Source organism: Numenius arquata, chromosome 5 (assembly GCF_964106895.1).
Source record: "Numenius arquata chromosome 5, bNumArq3.hap1.1, whole genome shotgun sequence".
NCBI lineage: Eukaryota > Metazoa > Chordata > Aves > Charadriiformes > Scolopacidae > Numenius > Numenius arquata.
The window spans coordinates 55,245,047-55,266,107 of NC_133580.1; the positions used below are offsets into that span (position 1 = coordinate 55,245,047).

Below are 21,061 nucleotides of genomic sequence, written 5' to 3' on the forward strand. Positions count from 1 at the left end.
GATGTTTGCTTTCTATGCATAGATGCTCCTTCTTCTTCTCTTACTTTGGTCAACTTGAGAAGACTTTACTTCAAATGAAGGTCTTGCAGATGCCTTAAAAGCAGATAGACTCTAAGTTTGCCACATCTCTTCTAACAATTTCTTTAGAACTACCATAAGTCACTTACAGTTTTTGAAGGAAAAAAAAAAAAAGATATTTCTTTGGGCTGGTTTGAAATAGTTTCCCAAATTGTGTGTTTTGTGTGTTTCATCTTCCTTCCATCCTGCCAAACCAAATAGATAACTTGCTTTTGTGGTGGTAGGCTTATGGAAAGAAAAAGAAATTGGAGTTATTGCAAGTTTGTTTCCCCAGATACTGAAATAGTAAATAACTGTAATAGTTTTCAATGCATTTTTCTGTAATAGGGAACAAATAAAAATTTTGCCTGAGTCTGACTTTCTTGGTTTTCTCTTTAGCCAAACCATTCCTTTCATTTTCCTGTATTAGCAGATTTCATTTCACTTTGAATATAGAACTTTTATTCGTTCTATTGATTTACAAAATTTCTTTCATTGTTGCCCTTCCTTTTTTTTTAATGATGTCAAGTCTGCAGCACACTTGCCAGAAATACCTCAGGAAACAGTAAATGAATGTAAAGCAAGACTGGAAAAGAACCCTTCTAAGGATCTTTTTATGGACTGTACTAGGTAAGTTAAAAATGCATAGCGCTAAGTTTGAGTATCACAAGGGAAATTTATGTGTTTCTGAGAGAAATGAAAATTAAGTTATTACACCTGGGAGTATTTGGTCTCTGAAATGAGTGTAGGTAGTAAATTTGGAACAGATTTATTGAAGGACTAGGTTTCCTTCAGATGTAATTGTAGATGTTTGATTTTTGCAGAGCTTTTTCTTCAATGCTATTTTTGCATAAAATTGTTTAAGTTGGAATGGTATTTGTCTTTATTATATTCTTACCTTTTGAGTGACTTCTTTTCCATGATGAAGTTAATTAGAAAAATACAAAGTTATAAACTGGAGCTTGAAAGGTTTCTGAACAATGTTACACAATTTATATTTCTTGATAACGGGTTGAAGTGAGGCCAACAGTTATGTTCCATTGAGATAGCTGATTAGAGGATTGATTGTGATAGTTAACATAAACAAATACAACTTGGTTTTGTTCTGAAGTCATGAAGTGATACTTCGCACAGCAGCAGCAGAGAAGGCTTTCCTAGGAGGGATGGTTCGTGTTTACCAGTGTTGCATGTCTTTCTAAAGCCTTTATGTTTCTAATATTACTGGTTCTTCAAGGCATGCTTGATCATGTCTGAAGGATTACAACACATTTTGTCGCTGCTTGGGTCATCTCCCCGGCAACAAAAATAAGCATACTTTAAAACAACCTGAGATTATAAGATTGAAAGGGATGTGTGAGAACACCTAGTAAAACATGTCTCAAATAGAGGATCTGCCATGTAGGTCATCCCCTTTCCTCTGTCTAATTAATATCTGAATACAGTTTGAATGACTTGTTTTCCTTCCCCCCACCCTGACCTGCGTTTGTTTAGTATACGGGGAATGATACGGTACCTGGTGTTCAGGTTGGATACGCCATTTAGTATTTAAATTTCAAATCCTACTATAAAATTTTACTTACTGGTCTCCAAAGAATGTATGAAAACTTGTAGATATTTTCCTGTAAATATCTTTCAGAGGTCATGTTTGTGGGGTCACACATGCATTGCATAGCTACTGAGAGGCTGATGTTAAGGTGGGATTGAAGACAATGAATATGCAGAGGTCAAACTTTCTAGTTACTGTAACAGTAGTTTGGCATTCACTGGTGTTTTGACAGGAACAGTTTTCTGTGACAGGCACTCACTTTGTGAGACACTCAGGTTAAAACTGTTGTAGAGTGCAGTGATGGTGTTTTTCTGCCTAGTGCTTCATTGATATATTTAAGTATATTTTAATAGATTGATAGCACCTCCTCCTTCATCAGTGTTTTCAGTATAAGATTGATTTTATTTTCCTGTTGCTAGAATTGTCCATGAATACCTAAGCAGAAGCCCTTTTGAAGCTTACCAAGAAAGTGTGTATTTTTCCCGTTTTTTACAGTGGAAATGGCTGGAAAAGTAAGTTTATTTATGATGTTTGCATTATAATTTTGCTTTACTTTGTGGCCAGTTCTACTTGTTATGCTAAAAGTGCTGTAAAGCCCTAATGAATGAAACTGCTTGTCAGAGAAAGTATGATCTGAAAGACAAGATGTAAAGGATGATGTTGATGGGACAGTGAGAGAACCAGTACTCCAATGGAAATATCTGTCACTGAGTCTTTAAGTGGTAAATTTGTATTAGGCATTCATATATCATATAGATATAAGTTTGGCTGTCAGGGCCGCAGTGAGATACCAGTCTTTCTTGGAAATGCTATTATCCTTTAGTTTCAAAGTTGGTCTAATTAGCGCTTAATAAGCAGATTAATCTAGTTTTATAACCCACTGGGTGATTGTGTAACTAATCAGTTTTTCAGGGTGATACAGACACAGATCTAGTAATTACAAGACTGCAAGATTTGTATATATCAGAATTTGGTTTGGGCTTTTAAATCAGTACTAAATGAGTGTCCAAACTTTTTCAGAAGGCTGAAATTGGTACCAGCTGATTCTAATTCAGCACTGCTGGGTATCATGATTACATATTCAAAGGTTACAGGCTTGAGCATTAATTTTATGGTAAATTCCAATTATCCAGTGTCTTTATTTGACAGAACTAGTAGCAAAAGCCAGGTAGAGCACTGGGGAAGTGACTCCAACAATTAAACCAAATGAACCCTCCATTTGTTGTCCTGAGAACAAAGCTGCATTAGCAAGCAATGCTCTTTTAAAACAAAACAAAAAAAACCCAGCCAAACCCACCATGGTGAAACAGCCCTGCTCTGATACTTGATTTAGGAGCTTTTTAGCATAGAATGGCTGACACCTTTACTGCCTCCAGTTATCTGTTCCTCTTCCACTACATCAATACCTCAGCTGGTGTACTCCTGTTGCATACCACAACTCTTTCTTTTTTGAAAAACCAGAACAGCAAAGCAAAATCAGAAATGGTTTACTTCTTAAATGCGGCATTGTAAACATGATCTCATTGAAATGCAACCTATATGTCAGCATATGGCAACTGAGGGAGGCAACTGGAAGTGATAGATTGACGGTTATGAGAACAGATAAGGCTCTAACCGTAAACAGCACAGGGCCTAATTGATTAGCTTTTCTTCCTGCTATTGTGAATGTCTGATGACCACATGAGGGAGCCAATGTTTCTAATCAGAGCACTCCTTTCATCTGAAATTCTGCTTATTATAATACCGTCTTCATGAGGTCAAGGCAACTGTTGTTCAGTAAGATGTCATAGAACAGGAAGGAGAAAATGAAGACAGACCTCGGGGTGGGAAAGGGATTAGTAACTCTTGTAATTCCTGTTGTAGTAACTTTCTTTTTCTTGATCAGGCAACCAGTAACCAAACACACATTTAGGCATTACCGAGTACTAGGCAAAGGTGGATTTGGAGAGGTGAGTACAGAAGTATCTTTCTGTGAGGCAATCCTTGAGGGGAAAAAAAAAAAAAAAGTAAAAGTTTAATACAGAGGAGGAGCAGTTTTTTAACTCTTGGCTCTAACAATCTACATTTGACTCATCACCAGGCAGACTGTTGTCAATCCAAACTGTTTTCTTTTAATGTGTTAGTTCCAGTAATGTAGGTCATGCACGAAGTTGGAGAAAACTTCCACTGACTAGCAGCAGTTGCTTCTCTTTAGAAATTTCATTTGTCAATGAGAATGTAGTTTCTACTTAATAAATATGTAAAATATTCATTAGCCTAATAGGAAAGTCTATAGATTTTGTTAATTCTGTTTATAATTCATTGGGTTTTCTTCCCCCTACATGCTTTAACCAGAGCCCTATATTGAAGGGGAAGAGATATCATTATCTTTCTTTGGCTTGGTTATGGCATGGATGTTTGTCCTCTGTTGTGCTTGCCGAGACATATACCGTTACCACAGTCAGGTTTCTCACCAACACAAGATCCACAGTTTTACTGAACTATTCAACCCCGACAAAAATGGGTTTGCTGCTGTGTAATCATTTTTTCTGCCTCTGTTACAGCTTTTGTGACCCTTCAAAGTTGTTCCGTGGGTGAAATCTCTGTATTGAAGCTTACAGACTTTCATTTTCTGAGAGTGTTCAAGAGTGAAAAAATAAAATAAAATTTTATCTTCTTTAAGAAAATGCTTTGACACACCTTCCTTCTTTTTTAGGTGTGTGCCTGTCAAGTACGGGCAACAGGAAAAATGTATGCTTGTAAAAAGCTAGAAAAAAAGAGAATAAAGAAGAGGAAAGGAGAATCAATGGCTCTAAATGAAAAAAGAATTCTAGAAAAAGTGAATAGTAGGTTTGTAGTAAGTATCTACTTCTGGTCTTATTCTCTGAAGTTTGTCTTGCTTTGTTTGCTTCATTTCAGTCTCTTCTAGGAGCTTGTGGGTGCAAGACACTTTAATTGATTTAGAATGCAGGACTGCTGAGATAAATGATGGATTTAATAAGTGTGTTTTGTATGTGATTATGAGTAGCTCTGTGCAGAGGCCTTTTTTTATCCAATATGAAATTGGTTTTAGCCTGCCTGCTTTATGTCTCACAACCAAAACATTAGGTTGTAATTCAGCATGGTGATGCCACTGAATCTTTTTCCTCTATTTAGAGGTGACTAGATTATTCTGTAGTGCTTAGACTTGAATAATCACTTAAATTCTATTTCTGCTGCAGCCTATGACTGAATATGTTTGCCCATGTTTAATAAAAAGGATATTCCACATACTATATTCCATCCTCATTTTTCCTTCTGTTTCTTTTTTCTGTCTCTTCTTCCAATGCATTGTTCTATTTTCTTCTCTTACCCCTTTCTTCCCTCCCATATACCTGTTTTCTTATAACTAATGCTGATTTCTAATTTCATTTTTGAAGGTTATTCATAAATGCCCTTACAAAGGGGTGACTTCCAGAGTCTGCCATTTAATTGCTATTTGAAGTTGCATATCCTTCATTTCTGTGACTTTTCATAGTAGAGTTTTTATATCTTTTTCTATATCTTTTATATAGAGTTTTCATAGCATTCATTACTATATTGCTTATACATTTCAAGCTAAACATGAAATTTGACTAGTATATCGATTCAGGTTAGTTATCGTGCTTTCCTATGTATTAAGGCTTAAAGAGGTATCTTGGATATAAAACAACTAACATAACTTTTTAATAGAAATTCCACAGAATGAAAGTCTTAGTACTTTGACCTGATACTATCACTTAAATTACGGTCTGTTAGTAGCTCTAATTAGTAAGCAGTGAAATAACTTACAATGATCAAAGATATGCCAGGTAAACTTTTCCCCAGGTAATGATTTTTGCTTGTTCTTTTTTTTTTTTTTCATTGAGTTGTTGTCAATTAAATGTTAATTTAAATGCATTTTGCTTTGGTTTTAAATCCATTTACTGTTAAATTTTGTCTTGCTGTTGAGATTGGATTTTAAAGTACCTGTGTTAGAGGGTAATGGAAGTTATTTATAAAAAAATATATGTATGTATGTATATATTTTCTGATAAGCTTTGTGTATTAAAAAAACCCCTGTTGAATACTGCTAGCTAAAAGAAAAGTTAAGAACCTGCTGGCCAGATAGATGAATGTTTTTTAAATTATTATAAATAATGTTTTTGTATAAATATGCTGATGTTATTTTCTCAGAAGGCTTGTGGCCTTGAATTGATTGAAATCGAATTCGGAAATTAGCTGAATTGATCCAGAAATTAGTTGTAGAGATAACGCGAGATAAGAGTAAAACTTCTATTTTTGAGTAATATTTTTTCAAGATATGTAAATATTATAAATCAATAATTGATCAAAGTTGAATTTGAAATTACTTTATAGGATTGAGCATAAGTTATTTTCCTCTTGCCATCCAATGGTTTTTTTGATGGAACAGAGAAGATCTAGATCTAGGATCTGCAGTAATACTGGGTTGGAAGTGGGTAGATAATTTGTCATGCCTGTTTCACAAGTGAAGTCATTAATAGCTGGACAGGTCAGTTTAAAACCACCAAATAAGAACCCTTGTCCTGAGTAGCTGATTTGTATATTTATTTCATTTTATTATTACGTGTTGGATTTATGCTTTTGAAGGAAGAGTTTGGACTTATTACTGAGTTATTGCCTTTCTGTACTTGTACTGCATTTTAAAATATGTTTATTGAGTCAAAAAAATCCTACTGACTTTTAACTAACTTAGCTTATATTAGATAAGTATGTTTAAATCTCATTGCTTTCAGTACAAGTTAGTTAATCTCTGTAGGTAATTTTGAAGATCCTGCCAGATGATCATCAGCATAGCATAGCTTTTTCTGTTGAAACTTGAGTTTGTAACTTAAACAACATGTTAAATTTTGCAGTAAATAACATTGTTTTAAAATTGTTTCTCTTTAAATTCACAAGGCTGCTGTAAAACTAAAAATGCACTTTAAAAACATTTACTGAAAACCTGAAGAAAAATAAAGATGTTCTTCCTTCCCTATCAGCACCTCATTCCAAATACAGTGAGAAGAAAGCCTATAAAGATCTACACTAAGTCTTTACTGTTGACAGGTCCTAAGCCAGGGAAATATGTGGTTATTTGGGGAGGCAGAAGGACCAATAGAAACTATACATTTGATCTTAAATAACTTTTTAAGTTTCTCTAACGTAGGGCAGCTCTAAGTCTTGTAGAAGTTCAGGAAAATAGTTTGACAATGCATAATTCCTGAGGTATTAATAAAATAAGTTATATGCGCACATTATCTTTACAAAGAATAATATAGATAACATGCAGCTGAGGTGCATCATCAATGAATTTGTTGTCTGGATGGAGATGGAACTCTATGGTACCTAAACAGATATGTCACTAAACTTTAGTATGGTGATGATGTAGTGTTTGTGTGTACCTGCAAATTCGTCTGAATTACTTTGTCTTCAAGTACTGGACAGGAGAGATTCTCTTCTTGGCTGTTTTGTTCTTTAAAAAGAGCCGTGAATTGTGTTGGGGTTTATAAATGAATAATGGTTGTCTTCTCCCCCTACCCCATTTTTAGGTTAGTTTATCCTATACGTATGAGACGAAAGATGCCCTGTGTTTAGTATTAACCATAATGAATGGAGGGGATCTGAAGTTTCACATATATAACATGGGAAATCCTGGCTTTGATGAAGAAAGGGCTATTTTCTATGCTGCAGAACTGTGCTGTGGTCTGGAGGATTTGCAGAAGGAGAGAATTGTTTACAGGTGAGTGTCATCTACAGTTACTACTCGTACCTTGAATTTTCCACATCTGTTTAGCATTGAATGTATTAATTGTTTTCTACTAAAGCAAGTTTAGACTTCAGCTTCGTAGTAAAAGTTGGTTTTGGAACATGGGATTGTATTCCTCCCCACTCCTTAAAGTAGAAGTTCACAGAAGGCTATAGAAGTCCCTTACTGCATTGCTTGTTACCCCAACGAGGATAGAATGTCAGTTATAGTCCATATTGCCCTCTTTCTTCTGTTTTTATTTTTGGTCCCTCCAATAAACACTTTATTGCTTTTGTATTAATGAAACTGTCAGAAGTCTCATGAACTGTAATCTAGATTGTATGATTTTATGCTCTTTTCTGTCTCTGTACATACATCGTTTAACCCCTGGCGTGTATTAATATTACAGAACAAGCAAAATGAACCTTGGTGGTGGACCAAGAAAACTTTCTGTATATTTCGGGTGTGTAACACCAAGTACCACTTGTTCTCAAGGAAGATTTAAAGTATAACTTTAATGTAATGAGTTTTAGTCTTTTCCCTCCCCGATAAAGAGGACTAACATACACACAGCAGAAAGTGGCAGAACCACAGAATAAATCAGGCTTATGCCGGTGGTTGTATGTGGTTCCCTAAAGAATTTGGCCAATCTTGCAATGTTACACAGTGTGTTTTGGCAGGCATGTCGGAGGGAAGCAAGGATGAATGGCTTTGCTCATCATTTCCCTCATATGGAGCTACAAGTAGGTCATTTCATATTACCCAAGTGAAAACAGAACCGATTGTTTAAAATACAAAACAACAATAAAAAAACCCCAAAGAAAAACAACAAAAAACCCCACAACCCTTGTGTTTAACCCCAACTTGTTAGCTATTTGCCTACAAGAAGACCTTCAAACGCATAATGTCAAATCCTACTGTTCTCGGTCTGTAATTCCAGATCTTGCAGTGGTTGTGGTTTATTTTGGAGTGGTCTTCATGTCTGTATCTCTGTCCTGTTTTATGCTACTAAATGATCAGTTTCCAATTATTAGGAATTTGCATGGCATTAAATTTATGAGCAAGGACAGAAGTAGTTTTACAACCAACTCTGAGTAAAAATGCCACAATTAAAATAATGGGAATTATTTTTAGTCCTCTGTTCATAACAAAAATGAAAGACCAGAGACAGTTACTTGTACATGTGTTAGTAACTGAATAATTTGTATGCTCGAAGGAAAAAGAAGGGCTTAAATTTAATCATAAAACCTGAAGGTGTTATTTAAACAATTCAGTATAGGACATACTAAAGGACTTCCTGCCCAATATGTAAACAGACGAAAAGAGACTCTAATTATACCCTGTCAGCTCAACTGTGCTTGAGTACTAAAACTAAAAAATGCTTGGAAAATTTTACACTCTCTGTAGAATCACTTTCAGCCCTGTTTTTTAATATCAAATGACCAACTTCTTGTAAAATTTTGTTTCTTCTCTTTTGCTAATGGTAGGATTTTTTCTTGATTATTATTTTTTTCCATATGTATTTCTGTTTGCGTCATGTATTTAGGAGTGTAGTTGTAAATTTTACAGTTTTAAAGTCAAGAAGCCAAAACAGGTGGTCATGGAAGTCTTCAGACTGTCACCAATTACAGTGATACGTTACATGATCAAAATTCTCTATCGGGCATCGTAATGGAAATGCATTTAAGCAGCAATACAGTGATTATATATGATTAGTGAAGCAGAAAGCTTGCGATAATTTGCCATAATTATTTTATTCTCACCAGTGAAGTTATGCTGGCAGCCTCCAGTCTTGATGTTGTTGGGAGGCAGGGAGAACATAATGAAGCATGTTTTCATTGATTCAATGATTTGGTTTTCCAAAATATGGTAACTAATATTTCTCATTCTGCAGGGCAAGAAAATACAGAAGGAATGTTTTTCTTATTTTGCTGTCATTTTGAAAGTATTTAATACTGGTAGGACCACTGAATTTCTGAAACTGGAGCTAGTTCTTTTTCTTGTTGCCATATCTCAAAATCTACTACTTTGTTTTCCAGCTTTAAAGGAGGAGTTTAAAACTCTCTTTTTAGAAGAATAGCTTGAACTGTTAAAGCAGACTTTAATTCTGTAACATACTGTTGTAAAATATTTTCTTGAGGACGTGTTTTTGTGGCTATTTATCTGTATATTCACAGTAAAATGTACAGTAGAGGCACTGGAAGAAGGGAAATGCAGCACTCCTGAAAGCAGAAATCCTCAGTGCAGATGGGTATCAGCAGATAGCGGTAAAATCAGTTCATCTCATCCGTTTGTTCTGTTCTAGAGTGGCACTTTTAATGTAAGTCAGTCGTGTTAAAATTTATTATAGATTTATTGTATTTGGAACGTGTTGCCACCAGTAGCAAAATGCCTCATAAAGTTGAAAACTTAGGCCTAACTTTCCTCTCCTTAGTGCCAGTATTTATTGTGTGTTTCCTGTGTCATTATGCCAGTTATTACTGAATTTCAAGCAGTGGCGTTAGTGCTGTCTGTAGGAGCCTGGAGTAGGTTGTGCCATTTTGTTAGTGGGGTTCCCACTGGTTTAAAAGAGCAGGTGGAGAGCTGGAAGGAGGGCCCCACGCTGCCCTGTGACAGCAATTGAGCCAGTTTCCTTGTTCCGTGGTAGCTCGTGAAACACTCTCTAACTTGCCATATGTTGCTGACATTAGAAAAATAAGCAAACAGACAGGAACAGGCAGTAGTGGAGCTATTCATCCATCTGCTACATAAAAAGTATGATAAGACTTATACAAATCCTGACTTTGCTCTAAGACAGACTAGGGAACAAGTGACTGCTTTCCAAAAGAGACTTAATTGCTGGGGTTTTCCTGAGTCCTCAAGGATGGTAGTGTTTTTTATCAGATAAGCTGCTTGGATACCTAAATTTTCCTCACAAACTCATGTAGGTGCCCATAGCACCATTGAATGTGCCTGGAAGGTCAAAGATCAGGCTCAGAGACCTGTTGAAGCTGTAGTGGACGAACCAAGTAGCTCCTTGCGTGCCTCGTGCCTATGCTTACAGTAGACATCTTTACAGTGAAATCCCCTGAAGGATTTTTATTCAGAAATTTTCTCTAGAGGAAGAACTGGTGTAAGCTATAGCAAAAATAGACCCCTGCTTGTTTAGTCCAATTTAAAATAAATGTATCATTTCTAAGTCTTTTTAAAGAACCTCTTAGTTTTGTGAGCTTCGGAGTCCTCCAACCTTTCTCTGCTTCATAAGGGAAAACTGCTGCCTCTGTTGCTGGAGTTGCACTGCTAGCTCTCCTTCCGAGCCTGTGAGCTGAGCAGCAGCCTGTTGCCCAGTGCAGGACTAGCATCTGTGTATTCCAGCAGAAACTGGGACTTTGGCCTCTGTCATGGTGGAGGAAGGGAAAAGGGAGAAGGCTGATGCCACAAAGCCAGCACCTCAGAGCTAGAATTTATAGCTAAATGCTTCTAAAAGCTTGAATTCTTTGCAAACTGCTAGGACTAGGGAGTGGCCCTAGGGAGGTGGTTGAGTCACCATCCTTGGATGAGTTTAAGAGTCGTTTAGATGTGGTGTTGGGGGATATGGTGTAGGGAAAACCTTTGTAGAGTAGGGTAGATGGTTGGACTCGATGATCCTAAGGGTCTTTTCCAACCTGAATGATTCTATGATTCTATGACTAGAAACTAATAGCATTAAAGAGCTGGAATTTTAGCTAGAAATGAGTTTTACTGTTCACTGATCAAAATCATGCCAGAACAGCATTAGCTTCTATTAAGCAGCAGAAGTTGCTAGTAAGTATTAAGTTTTAGATTAGGCTTTAATCAACCTTGAAGGAAATGGAACTCCTTAAACGTGTTTACTTGAGTTAACCTGAGCATATATTATGTGCTTTAAAGTACATATTTTTGTACCTAAAGTTTGAGCTGAATTTTCTTTATCTTTTTTGGTACTGGTGTGGGGGTTTTTTTTTGTTGTTGTGTCTTTTTTTTTTTTTTTTTTTAACCTGGTCTCTCCTGATGTCTCTGGTGTTGGAATCTCATATCTAATGTCAAATGATTAACATTATGGGGACTGTCTAGACTTAAAAGGAGGAACGTGTCTTGCTGACTTCTTTATACAGTTGATCTCATGAAATAATGAAACTTTAACCTGGCTACACATACTTCAGAGCATCATTTTATCAATATTGGGGAAAAAAAAGCATACAGATTTCTCAGTGAACAAATATATGTGTATATTTCTCTCATTTTGAATGTAAATTCTGGAGTCACTCTTCCTAAAATAGCTTCTTTTACATTATTCAGTCTTTTCTGCTTGTATATTAATAACTGTTTTTCTCACAGCTGTACATTTATGTACATATTGTTTTTAATAATCTATTCCATTCATAATTGACTCTTTAGCCAACTACTGATTTTTGCTCATCTATTTCTAACTTTACGATATTTATGGTGGAATAAATATAAAAGACTGTATTGCAGTCCACGTACCTTCTGATGCATATAACAATTATATATAATATCTAATCTATGCATATAAATAATATATAAAAAAATATATATGTTCTCAGTAGAATCTGCTAGAGGATAAATCCTAGAAGTAACCTTTGAACAGCTTCTGATTCAGCTTCAGTGACTCCCCAAATCTTCCTGGGGGGAAGAGAGGGTTGGAATCCAAATATCCCGTTGATTTTCTTCTTTTGTTCTTAAAGTAAAAATATACAAGAAGATGCCTATAAAATGCAGAATTGCAACACTGAATTAATTGCCCTTTTTGCTCTTTCCTGATTCTTGCTAGCATTTAATGGCTAAAAAACGTTTCATGTGAAACTTTGGTGTTCACAGAAAAGTGCTAGAGACTCTTAGAAAGTTGATTGCAAAGAATCCTAACTACATACAAGTGTCTAGTAAGCTTTAGAAGCTGCATATCCAAATGAATGAATGGAGGAGGAATGGGAAATATTAAGCTGATGCTTAGTCTTGGGAGCATTACCCTCTGTTGATAATTTGATACCATGGGATGGAATATAGCAAGGGGTCAGCATCGAACTGCAGCAGGCACTGATGTGTTTTACCGTTGTGGGATTGTATGGCTTATGCTCTCAGGAGAAATACCTTTCATTTATGAGCACAAATTCGGGTGAAAATTGGTGGTTCTTTATATCAGGATTTTAGTGTTGTGTAGAGAAAGTGTCTCATCTGTGAAATATTAATTGCTGTTGTTAATATAGATGGATTAGAGAGTTTGGAAAAATGGATCTCAAGAGTTCTGTGGTGTTAAACTACTTGCAGTATAGGTCTTCAACTTCACAACTTCTTTTTGTATATAGGTGGAAACTGGAAAAATTGCTTTAATCAGAACCAAGAAGTCTTATGTTGCCTCAGTTGCACTTGATGATGGCTAATAATTTTGCCTTTGTATAATTCACGTTTCTATTCTGTTTGATTTGTAGAGACTTGAAGCCTGAAAATATACTCCTTGATGACTGTGGTAAGTAAATATTAAAATTAATTTTGAAATTGGGAATTACAAATCTAATTAATACTGTGCCAGAAATCAAAGGGATTTCCTCATAACAAAAGGGACCTAACTGACAAATATTAACTTTAGAAAAGAAAAACTGCCCTTGCTTTTTAGAAAGTAGGGGAAAATACTGTGTTTTAAGGGGATGACAGCGATGATGTTTGGGGGGTCAATTTCCTGCCTTAAAATGACTGTTTTTCCCCTTTTGCTCCTCCTTCTCCCCCCATCCCCGATTTAAGATGGCTAAAACTTTCTTACAGATTTTTTTCTCTTTGTCTTTTCTTTGACTATGGAAATGTGATTTGTTAGATATGGGGCCAGAATTTTACTTAGTAAACTATAATTAAGCAATAAAGAAGAAAAGAAATCTGAAGCATCTCTGTCAAACAGGTGTGATGGTCACTGATGTGTATGTGGCTGGAAGGAATCAAGGAAGTACAAACAATATGAAGAACTGTTTGTAGGTTTTTGTTTTTCAAAAGCCAAATTAATTTTCTTTAATGACTTTGTATAAAATTTACTGGAATCTTTTGAATTCACTGTAGAACATGTGCAGCAATTACCTTCTTCTAAGCTGTGGATGAATAATGCCAGTTCTTGTAATTGCTGTGTATTTTAGTTAAGGCAAAACTGTTTTTGAAGTCATTAGCACAATTTATGTTTTTTCAAAGTCAGCATGTTCTGACTGATAAATTACTAAAAAGGTGATGCTTGGGAGAAGTCAGGAGCTAAAGCTTTGCTAAACATCAAATGCATTCTTTCGTTTTCCTCTCCAGCAATGTCTTGCAAAAGCTGAAGGCTTCTTTGAAGAAAAATGTGGCCTCGTAGGACTGCACTAGAATGCTTTCTCTCTGCCAGGGATATTCTGATCTTGTTCCAGAGAGCAGAGGAGACTAATTAGAAAATCGCTTCAGGAGCTCAGATCCTGCACTTGAAAAGGGGTTCATCAGATGTCAGGGAATAGAAGAGCATCTGAGTGTATTTAAAATAGCATTTGCTGCTCAAGAGCATTTAGTTATTTCCAACCAGTATGTAGAGTGGCACTTGACTTTCTCCACTCTCCCTGCCCACCCCTTGATTATCTGTCACATGTAAATAAGAAATTAATATGCTTCTAACTAGCACTGATGCCATAGAGCTTTTTGAATGCCAGAGAATATATGCACAAAGGACATTCGGGCATTGGAATGGGCTACCCAGAGAGGTCATGCAGTGTCCACTCTTGGAGGCTTTCTAGACAAGAATTTAAAAAGCCTTGAACAATTTGGGCTGACTGCTTGCTCAGGAAGTTGTACTAGAGACCTTCAGAAGTCCCTTCCAGCCTGAATTAATCTATGAATCTGTGATGTTTCTGTAAATGAAGGTATCCTGTCCTTATATCCAGTATTAGAGATGTGTGGGGGTTTTTTTTGGATTGTTTTTTTTCCCTCTGAATCTTTCTACCACAGATGATTGGCAATTTTCTGTTTTAGAAATTAGTTGAAAATGTAATTGTCCTTTCTTTTGTCTAAACTTTGATATTTTTATTAAGAAAGTACATTATGCATTTTTAAATTAGAAACATGTCAATACAATTCTTGGCTTGATTTGTCTTGAATCATTTGCTGTTGAGTCTGTCCAGTGAAGAGCTATATCTGTCCGTGGGGATGTAAGGGAGGGTGGGATGAACTTATTCCCATGGCCCTTCTTGGGCTGTTTCCCCATCTGAGCAGTGTTGTTTGTGATAAATCATAGTCTTCTACTACACTACTTCAGCATTACATAGGTACTAGTGTAAATGCCACACACAATAGGAAAAGTACTCAACTTGAGAAGTTGGCTTATAAAGTGAAATAGAAGCTGAAGTTATCTACATTAGACTCATTCATGAGATGGGGAAATCCTAATACTGAACTAACATGTTAAAATAGAAATAAGAATAAGTAGGTTATGGCTAGGCTACTTTTCTTTTGGGGTGGGAGTGGGGATAGCAGTTCCAGTTACATGTGCTTAGCATTAGTAGAGGAAAACCTGATGTCTCAGTACAGGCTACAGTTTTCTCATATTTGGAATAAATGGAGTAAATTCTGATGTTTTGTTAGGAAGCCAGAAAGCTAAGTGTTTGTAGTGGGAATACAGAATGGAAAAATGCAAGCATCTGATGTGTACATACAGAATTTGAAATGAGCAGTCATCATTTTTATTTGTCCTAGAGTAGCAGCCTATACCAAAGCTAGCAATTAGAGTACTTAACAACAAATTTTTTTTGTATGACCTTCAGGAAATCAGTTAGATCTGTGCCTCTCTTCCTGTACCTATTTAAGGGATGGTTGAATAATGGTAAATCACTCTTTTCTAGTTCAGTTAAATAACCTTAGTGGCATGAGTATACGAATGTTTTGATGTTTTGGGGTGGCTTTTTTGATGAGGTATGCTACAGAAATTTTTTGTTTTAAAAGTGACAATATTTTGTTATTTGCTGACTATGTGTAATTTATTTTAACATAAATAGGACATATCAGAATTTCAGATCTTGGATTAGCTGTGCAGATTCCAGAAGGAGAAACGGTCCGAGGACGGGTTGGGACTGTTGGTTACATGGGTATGTAAAGTATCCTTTGCTGGTATGTTTTACCAGAAAATTTTCTTCTGTGAATATGTGAATGACTTGTTCAAAGAACTATATTTGTTCTGGATTAGTTACTAGACATTTTATGGGAAGAAAGGTTATGTTGTGGTAGATGTTAGTAGTCAATTTTAAGCCTACTGATAAACTTGAAAACTTAACTCTGGAAATTCTAGCTTTAGGTAGAGCTTCAAGAAAGCACCTAATTTTTTTGGTGAGATTGAAAGAGATTTAGGATCATAGGGAAGCATATGAATTACTATGACAACACATTTTTTTCCATGCTTTGGAAAAAATTCATTCTTAGTTTGTAAACAACACTGATCTTAAGTGTTAAAGAACTTAAGTGCTTCTCTTGGATATAAAGAGCCCTTGCCGTAGAAATTAATATTTCTTCGACATACAGAGGAGTTATGCAAAGATCTCTGCACAAAGCCAAATGAGTGTCTGAGATTTTTTTCAATATTTAATTAGTTAATTTAAAATTAATTGTCATGGGGGTTTCTTTGTTTTTGTTTTGTAGCTCCAGAAGTGCTCAAAAATGAAAAGTACACATTCAGCCCAGATTGGTGGGGTCTTGGGTGCTTGATTTATGAAATGATCGAAGGACAATCTCCATTCAGGAAGCATAAGGAAAGGGTCAAACGGGATGAGATTGACCGGAGAGTAAAGGAAGACCAGGAAACATATTCAGACAAGTTCTCAGAGGAGGCAAAATCCATCTGCAGGATGGTGGGTGAAGAGACATAGAGGTTTGAAAATTAAATTTCTAATTCTTTTTAAGAGATGAACTACTTTATTTTAACATCTTCTATTGAAAATTTTTCGAAATTGGAGTTCTTAAATCTTTCTTTGGTTCAGATGGAAATTTGTGATTCCCCATGGATTGTTCAATTATCAAACTTTGAGAATTCAGAACTTTTTTCAAGGTGAAGGAAGGCTGCATAAATGGATTTTTCATCACGTGAATGAAAAGGTTCAGTACTCCTTGGACCACATGTAGTTATAGGTGGAGTACAATAGCATGCTCAACTTTGATACTGTATATGAAGAAATGGCAGAGTGTACTAGTTTCCTTGCCTAGAATAGTCTGTACAAGATAACATGCAAAATAGAACTCTGTTGTTCTTAAATTTAGTAAGAAATGTGTCTATACAGAAAGCTTCAAAAGCTTTCTTTACTAGTTTATGCAAAATAGGTGCATTGCTTTTTTTCCCAGTGGGCTTAAGTAACCATATTTCCTGAAAGTAAAGTCTACTACAAAGTCTGTACTGTAAAGTCTATTTAGCATGGCATCAATTAAAATATTTTCATATAACTTTGGGTATAATTTTCAAATGATCTGCTTTCAGGGATTCTTTTGTCTAGTGAAAAATCTTTTTGTTCCCAGAATGTTGTAGTTTGGATTTCCAGTTCATTTTGATACCATAAGTTTCATCTAATAAAAGGCTAAATAACAAAATAAACTTATTGAAAGATGTTGTATATAGATTTTTTTTTTTTTTATTGTGGGATTATATCACTGGATCAGCCATTTTTTTCCGTATCCTTGCAGTTACTTGCTAAAAATCCAGGGGAACGACTGGGTTGCACTGAAGATGGAGCTGCTGTTGTAAAGCAACATCCTATTTTCAAGAATATTAACTTCAAGAGGCTGGAAGCTAACATGTTAGAACCTCCGTTCTTGCCAGATGTAAGTAGGTGAGACAGATTTGATTAGTATCTAAAAAGACAAGAGCTGTCATAATTCTATATCAGCAATCATGTGAACTCCAGAGAAACCTTTCTAAGTTAGTTAAATTGGCAGAAGAATCCCATTGTAGCTATTGATGGCTAGTTGTTTTGTGACGTTTTATCTGAGATCACAGAACAATTTTCAATAGTGGTATTGTGTAGGGAGCTTTGTGGCTGATTTCTTAGCCCTTAAAAGTCTACTTCCCTAGTTTAGATGCTGAACAAATGAAGATTATCTTTGAAGAAATTACTCTGGAGTTGAAAGGAGGGTGACAGAAGATGAGTGACTTACGACAGCCATTAAGAAACCCAGAGAGGTTGCGTGCCGTTTCTGGTTTTGCTATTTCTTTGCTGTTACTTGCAGGATGGATGAAATCACTCAGGTGCCTTGTGACAAGGGTCTTTTAAGTTTTTCCAGTTCTGTTTTGTAGTATAGTGTAATTTGGTGATCAGCAATGTCAAATATAAAATTGCAGACATTTCATTGCTGCTCTGCTCAGAAAGTTAAAAAAAAAAAAGACAGACAAACAAAACACACACATACAAAAACCCCTAGCCAAACCAAAACCTTAATGAAGCAATCTTGTATTGTACTGCAGCCACGTGCCGTATACTGTAAAGATGTCCTGGACATAGAGCAGTTCTCAACAGTAAAAGGAGTGAACCTGGATACTACAGATGATGACTTCTATTCCAAATTTGTTACGGGTTGTGTCTCAATCCCTTGGCAAAATGAGGTATTGTATGTTTCATAAAAAATTTTGTTGTTTTCTTTAGCACAGCAATATAGAAGATTTAATAAGGGATATAATTATAGTATTAACTTTCTCTGTGAGATGTAAAGAAGTTACTTCCTTAGACTTCTTTGCTGAGAGGCTTTAGAAAAAAGTTTTTCCCAAAACATAAACAACTTGATAAAAATCGAGATCTATGGTAAATTCGCATAAATAGAATCTGGCATCTTGTCATCATAGATACTTATGCTAAATACTGTTTTGTGGCTGTATCACCACATTTTCCTTGTTCTTCTATCACGTTATTCAATATTGCTGTTCATAGGAGAGGGGTAGAATGCTATTCAAAATATTCAAAAGCAAATAGGTGCCGTGCAAGCTGTTTGTGTATCAGGCCTGTATGTCAATAGAGTATCCAGGTGATACTGCAGATTTCACCTTTTCTAAGGTTTCAAAACAAAACAATTAAACATCGATTGAGTCAGACTTTCTCTTAAAGCTTTTTCACCTGCTTAGTGAATGAGGATTCTAGTATCCTGCATACAATACTAGAATTTTGCTACCTCTGCATGCAGTTCAGTCTATATTTAGGAAATTCAAATCTTCGTTATTTTAGAAAGAGCACTCAGTAACAATTCTAGTTACTAGAACTAAAATGAATCTAGTTCTTGTGATTGCCTTCCTCCTATTAAAACATGTTCATAAATTTCTGAAATTAGTATTGTCTTTAATTCTACTAATGTAATTTCTTTCCTGGTATGATTTTTAAAATTTTATTTAAAGCTTGAACACAAAAGATCAGTAATTTCTGAACAAGCCAGAGAAAAAAGTACATTCCTTTTTGTTTCTGTTTTGCTTTTTTTTGCATTTCATTAAGGAGATTTGAAAGGTGTCATTTGACATAGAAAGTCTTCACTAAGAAGCAATGAACCTTAGGCTGTTGGAGAAATAAATATTTCCTGTGCTATGTTATAATTCTGAAATTCAGCATATGATCCAGTCATTAAGAAATGCACTGCAGCTTAATAACTCTAACCATGCATAGAGGGATAAAGTTGAAAGTAGTTGTGGAATTCTGGGGATGGTAATTCCGTCCCTTCAAGGAGTAACTCTGCAGACTTCATTTTGCATTTGTGCTTATTTTTTCTTTTAGTTCATGTTACTGAGCTTTCACTCAAATCTTTGCTCTGTCTCTTAAGAATCCCTCTTCCCCTCCCATAATTTACCTAATGTCATGGTTTACAACAAAAACAGACCACATTTCTTCTTATTCCTCTTTATGGAATCTCTCCCTCTACAAGGTATACTCATTTGGTTGCATGCTCATTATGATAGCTGTGTATCAGTGGCACTCACTGATAAATGCCAACTACCTGTGGGCATTAACCATTCTCCTCCTTCTGACCATGTCTGTTTTACATTTTGACATTTACTCTTTCTGCTGCCCTTTCTGCACCCGGTAATTGTGTTTTTAATTCTTTTGTTTTCTGTGTACACAAACACAGATTATTTCAAAATCCCTGACTTCTCACCAGAGATCTAGCTTCTTTATATGTTTGGGTGTTTTTTTTTTTTTTCATGAGGTATTACCTTCTCTATCTCATTGCCTTATTTCTAACTATATGTTAGTTGTGTTTTGATAAACGGTTGCCCAAAATGCCAGAATGATGTTTGAGTTACTGTGGTCAAACATCAGCTGCTTTTTTCCCAAGAGTGCAGTTTGTCCCCTTTGTGGAAAGTATTCCCCCTGATACTATGCAGGTACTAGTATTCTGCATAGAATAATCATTTCTTCTACTCAGTGTCATGGTTATTAATAAAGTTCAGTCCAGGGTATAGCAATATTACATTTTTTTAGGCTAGACTGCTCTGAATTGAATGGAATAGATGAAAAGAAAATCAATTTCTAGTTCTAAAAACTTGTGCTTATTGCATCGTGGGCAGAAGAAATGCCCAACCAAAGCAAGGGAGCATCTGAGTACTTACCTGCATCATAGTGCTCTCATTGCTCTTTTTCAGTTTGCTGAATGCACAAGGAGAGTTAATGTGCCTTCCTTTGTGGAGCAGTGCGAGGGGTGTAGTTTGGCTGATGAATTTATAAGTTTGTTAGGAGTACCCAGCCAGAGTAAATAGATAATACATGGGACGTATTTTGAGGGGCTTGTATGGATATTTCATTTCTATTTCATATGTTTTAAAGATGATTGAAACAGGATGCTTTGAAGATATCAACGCATACGAAACTGATGGTACTGTGTCACCAGACAGAGAGAGGTCTCCTAAGCCAAAGAGAGGCTTTTTTCACAGACTTTTTAGTGGAGAGGTAAGAGTATTTATTTTCTTTCATAAGAAAATTACCAGTAAGACCATCCATTCTATTTTTTATATTATTTTGTGATAGGAAAAACAAGTTGTTCACTGAATACTGAAACTAATTAAATCAGGTTTATTATGCTTATGCCCCTGCACTGCATTCCAGAAACTGTAGCAATCCCTATAACTCCAGGAGTGTTTCCTCCCTCAGCGTTCTGTCTTTTTCTAGTGTCTGCTAGCTGTTAGCTGGGGGAAAGCTAGTGTATGCTGTTAACAGCTGTGCTCTACATTTTTCTTTCCTAGAGATTTGAGTCTTGCTCCTTACATATTTTGCCAGTTTTTAGAAAAACTTCTGGGGAGATGACTTCAGAGATAATTGAGGCCCCCTCTGTAAAAGGGGGGTCTCATTTCTGTTTGGCTGATGAATTTGTAAGTTTGTTAGGAGTACCCAGCCAGAGTAAATAGATAATATGTGGAATATTTAGAGATATATGAATTGAGTTTTTACCACCTAAAAGACAGCTGGCATATTGTGCTTGTTTATAGGTCATGAGAAAGATTTTGCAGTTGAAGTTGTACACAATTCTGCTTGCTCGGTATGCCTGCACTTAGAGTGGAATTATCTTGAGAAGCATGAGTATATTCCAGTAGAGAACACTTCTGCAGAAATCACTTTTGCTTTCAAGCAGAAATGGAATTTTAAAATTGCCAGGAGCATATCATTAAGTAGCCACAACAGGGCCATGTATTAAAATTGCATGATGATATTTTTTTTGTCATCAACTGGTAGTTCACCTCTCTAAAATGGTAC

General features: G+C 35.8%; 1 protein-coding gene across 2 annotated transcripts in view; it reads left to right on the forward strand.

The window, feature by feature from the left end:
- Nucleotides 1-21,061, forward strand: part of GRK4 (G protein-coupled receptor kinase 4) — a 40,100-nt gene that overhangs the window by 16,188 nt on the left and 2,851 nt on the right. For both annotated transcript variants that reach the window (XM_074147037.1, XM_074147036.1), the window contains 11 exons: nt 587-687; nt 2,023-2,115; nt 3,489-3,552; nt 4,299-4,439; nt 7,153-7,343; nt 12,794-12,831; nt 15,356-15,445; nt 15,993-16,201; nt 17,025-17,162; nt 17,803-17,940; nt 20,138-20,260. In XM_074147037.1, the coding sequence (XP_074003138.1) occupies nt 587-687; nt 2,023-2,115; nt 3,489-3,552; nt 4,299-4,439; nt 7,153-7,343; nt 12,794-12,831; nt 15,356-15,445; nt 15,993-16,201; nt 17,025-17,162; nt 17,803-17,940; nt 20,138-20,260 (1,326 nt within the window). The remainder of the gene's footprint in view (nt 1-586; nt 688-2,022; nt 2,116-3,488; nt 3,553-4,298; nt 4,440-7,152; nt 7,344-12,793; nt 12,832-15,355; nt 15,446-15,992; nt 16,202-17,024; nt 17,163-17,802; nt 17,941-20,137; nt 20,261-21,061) is intronic.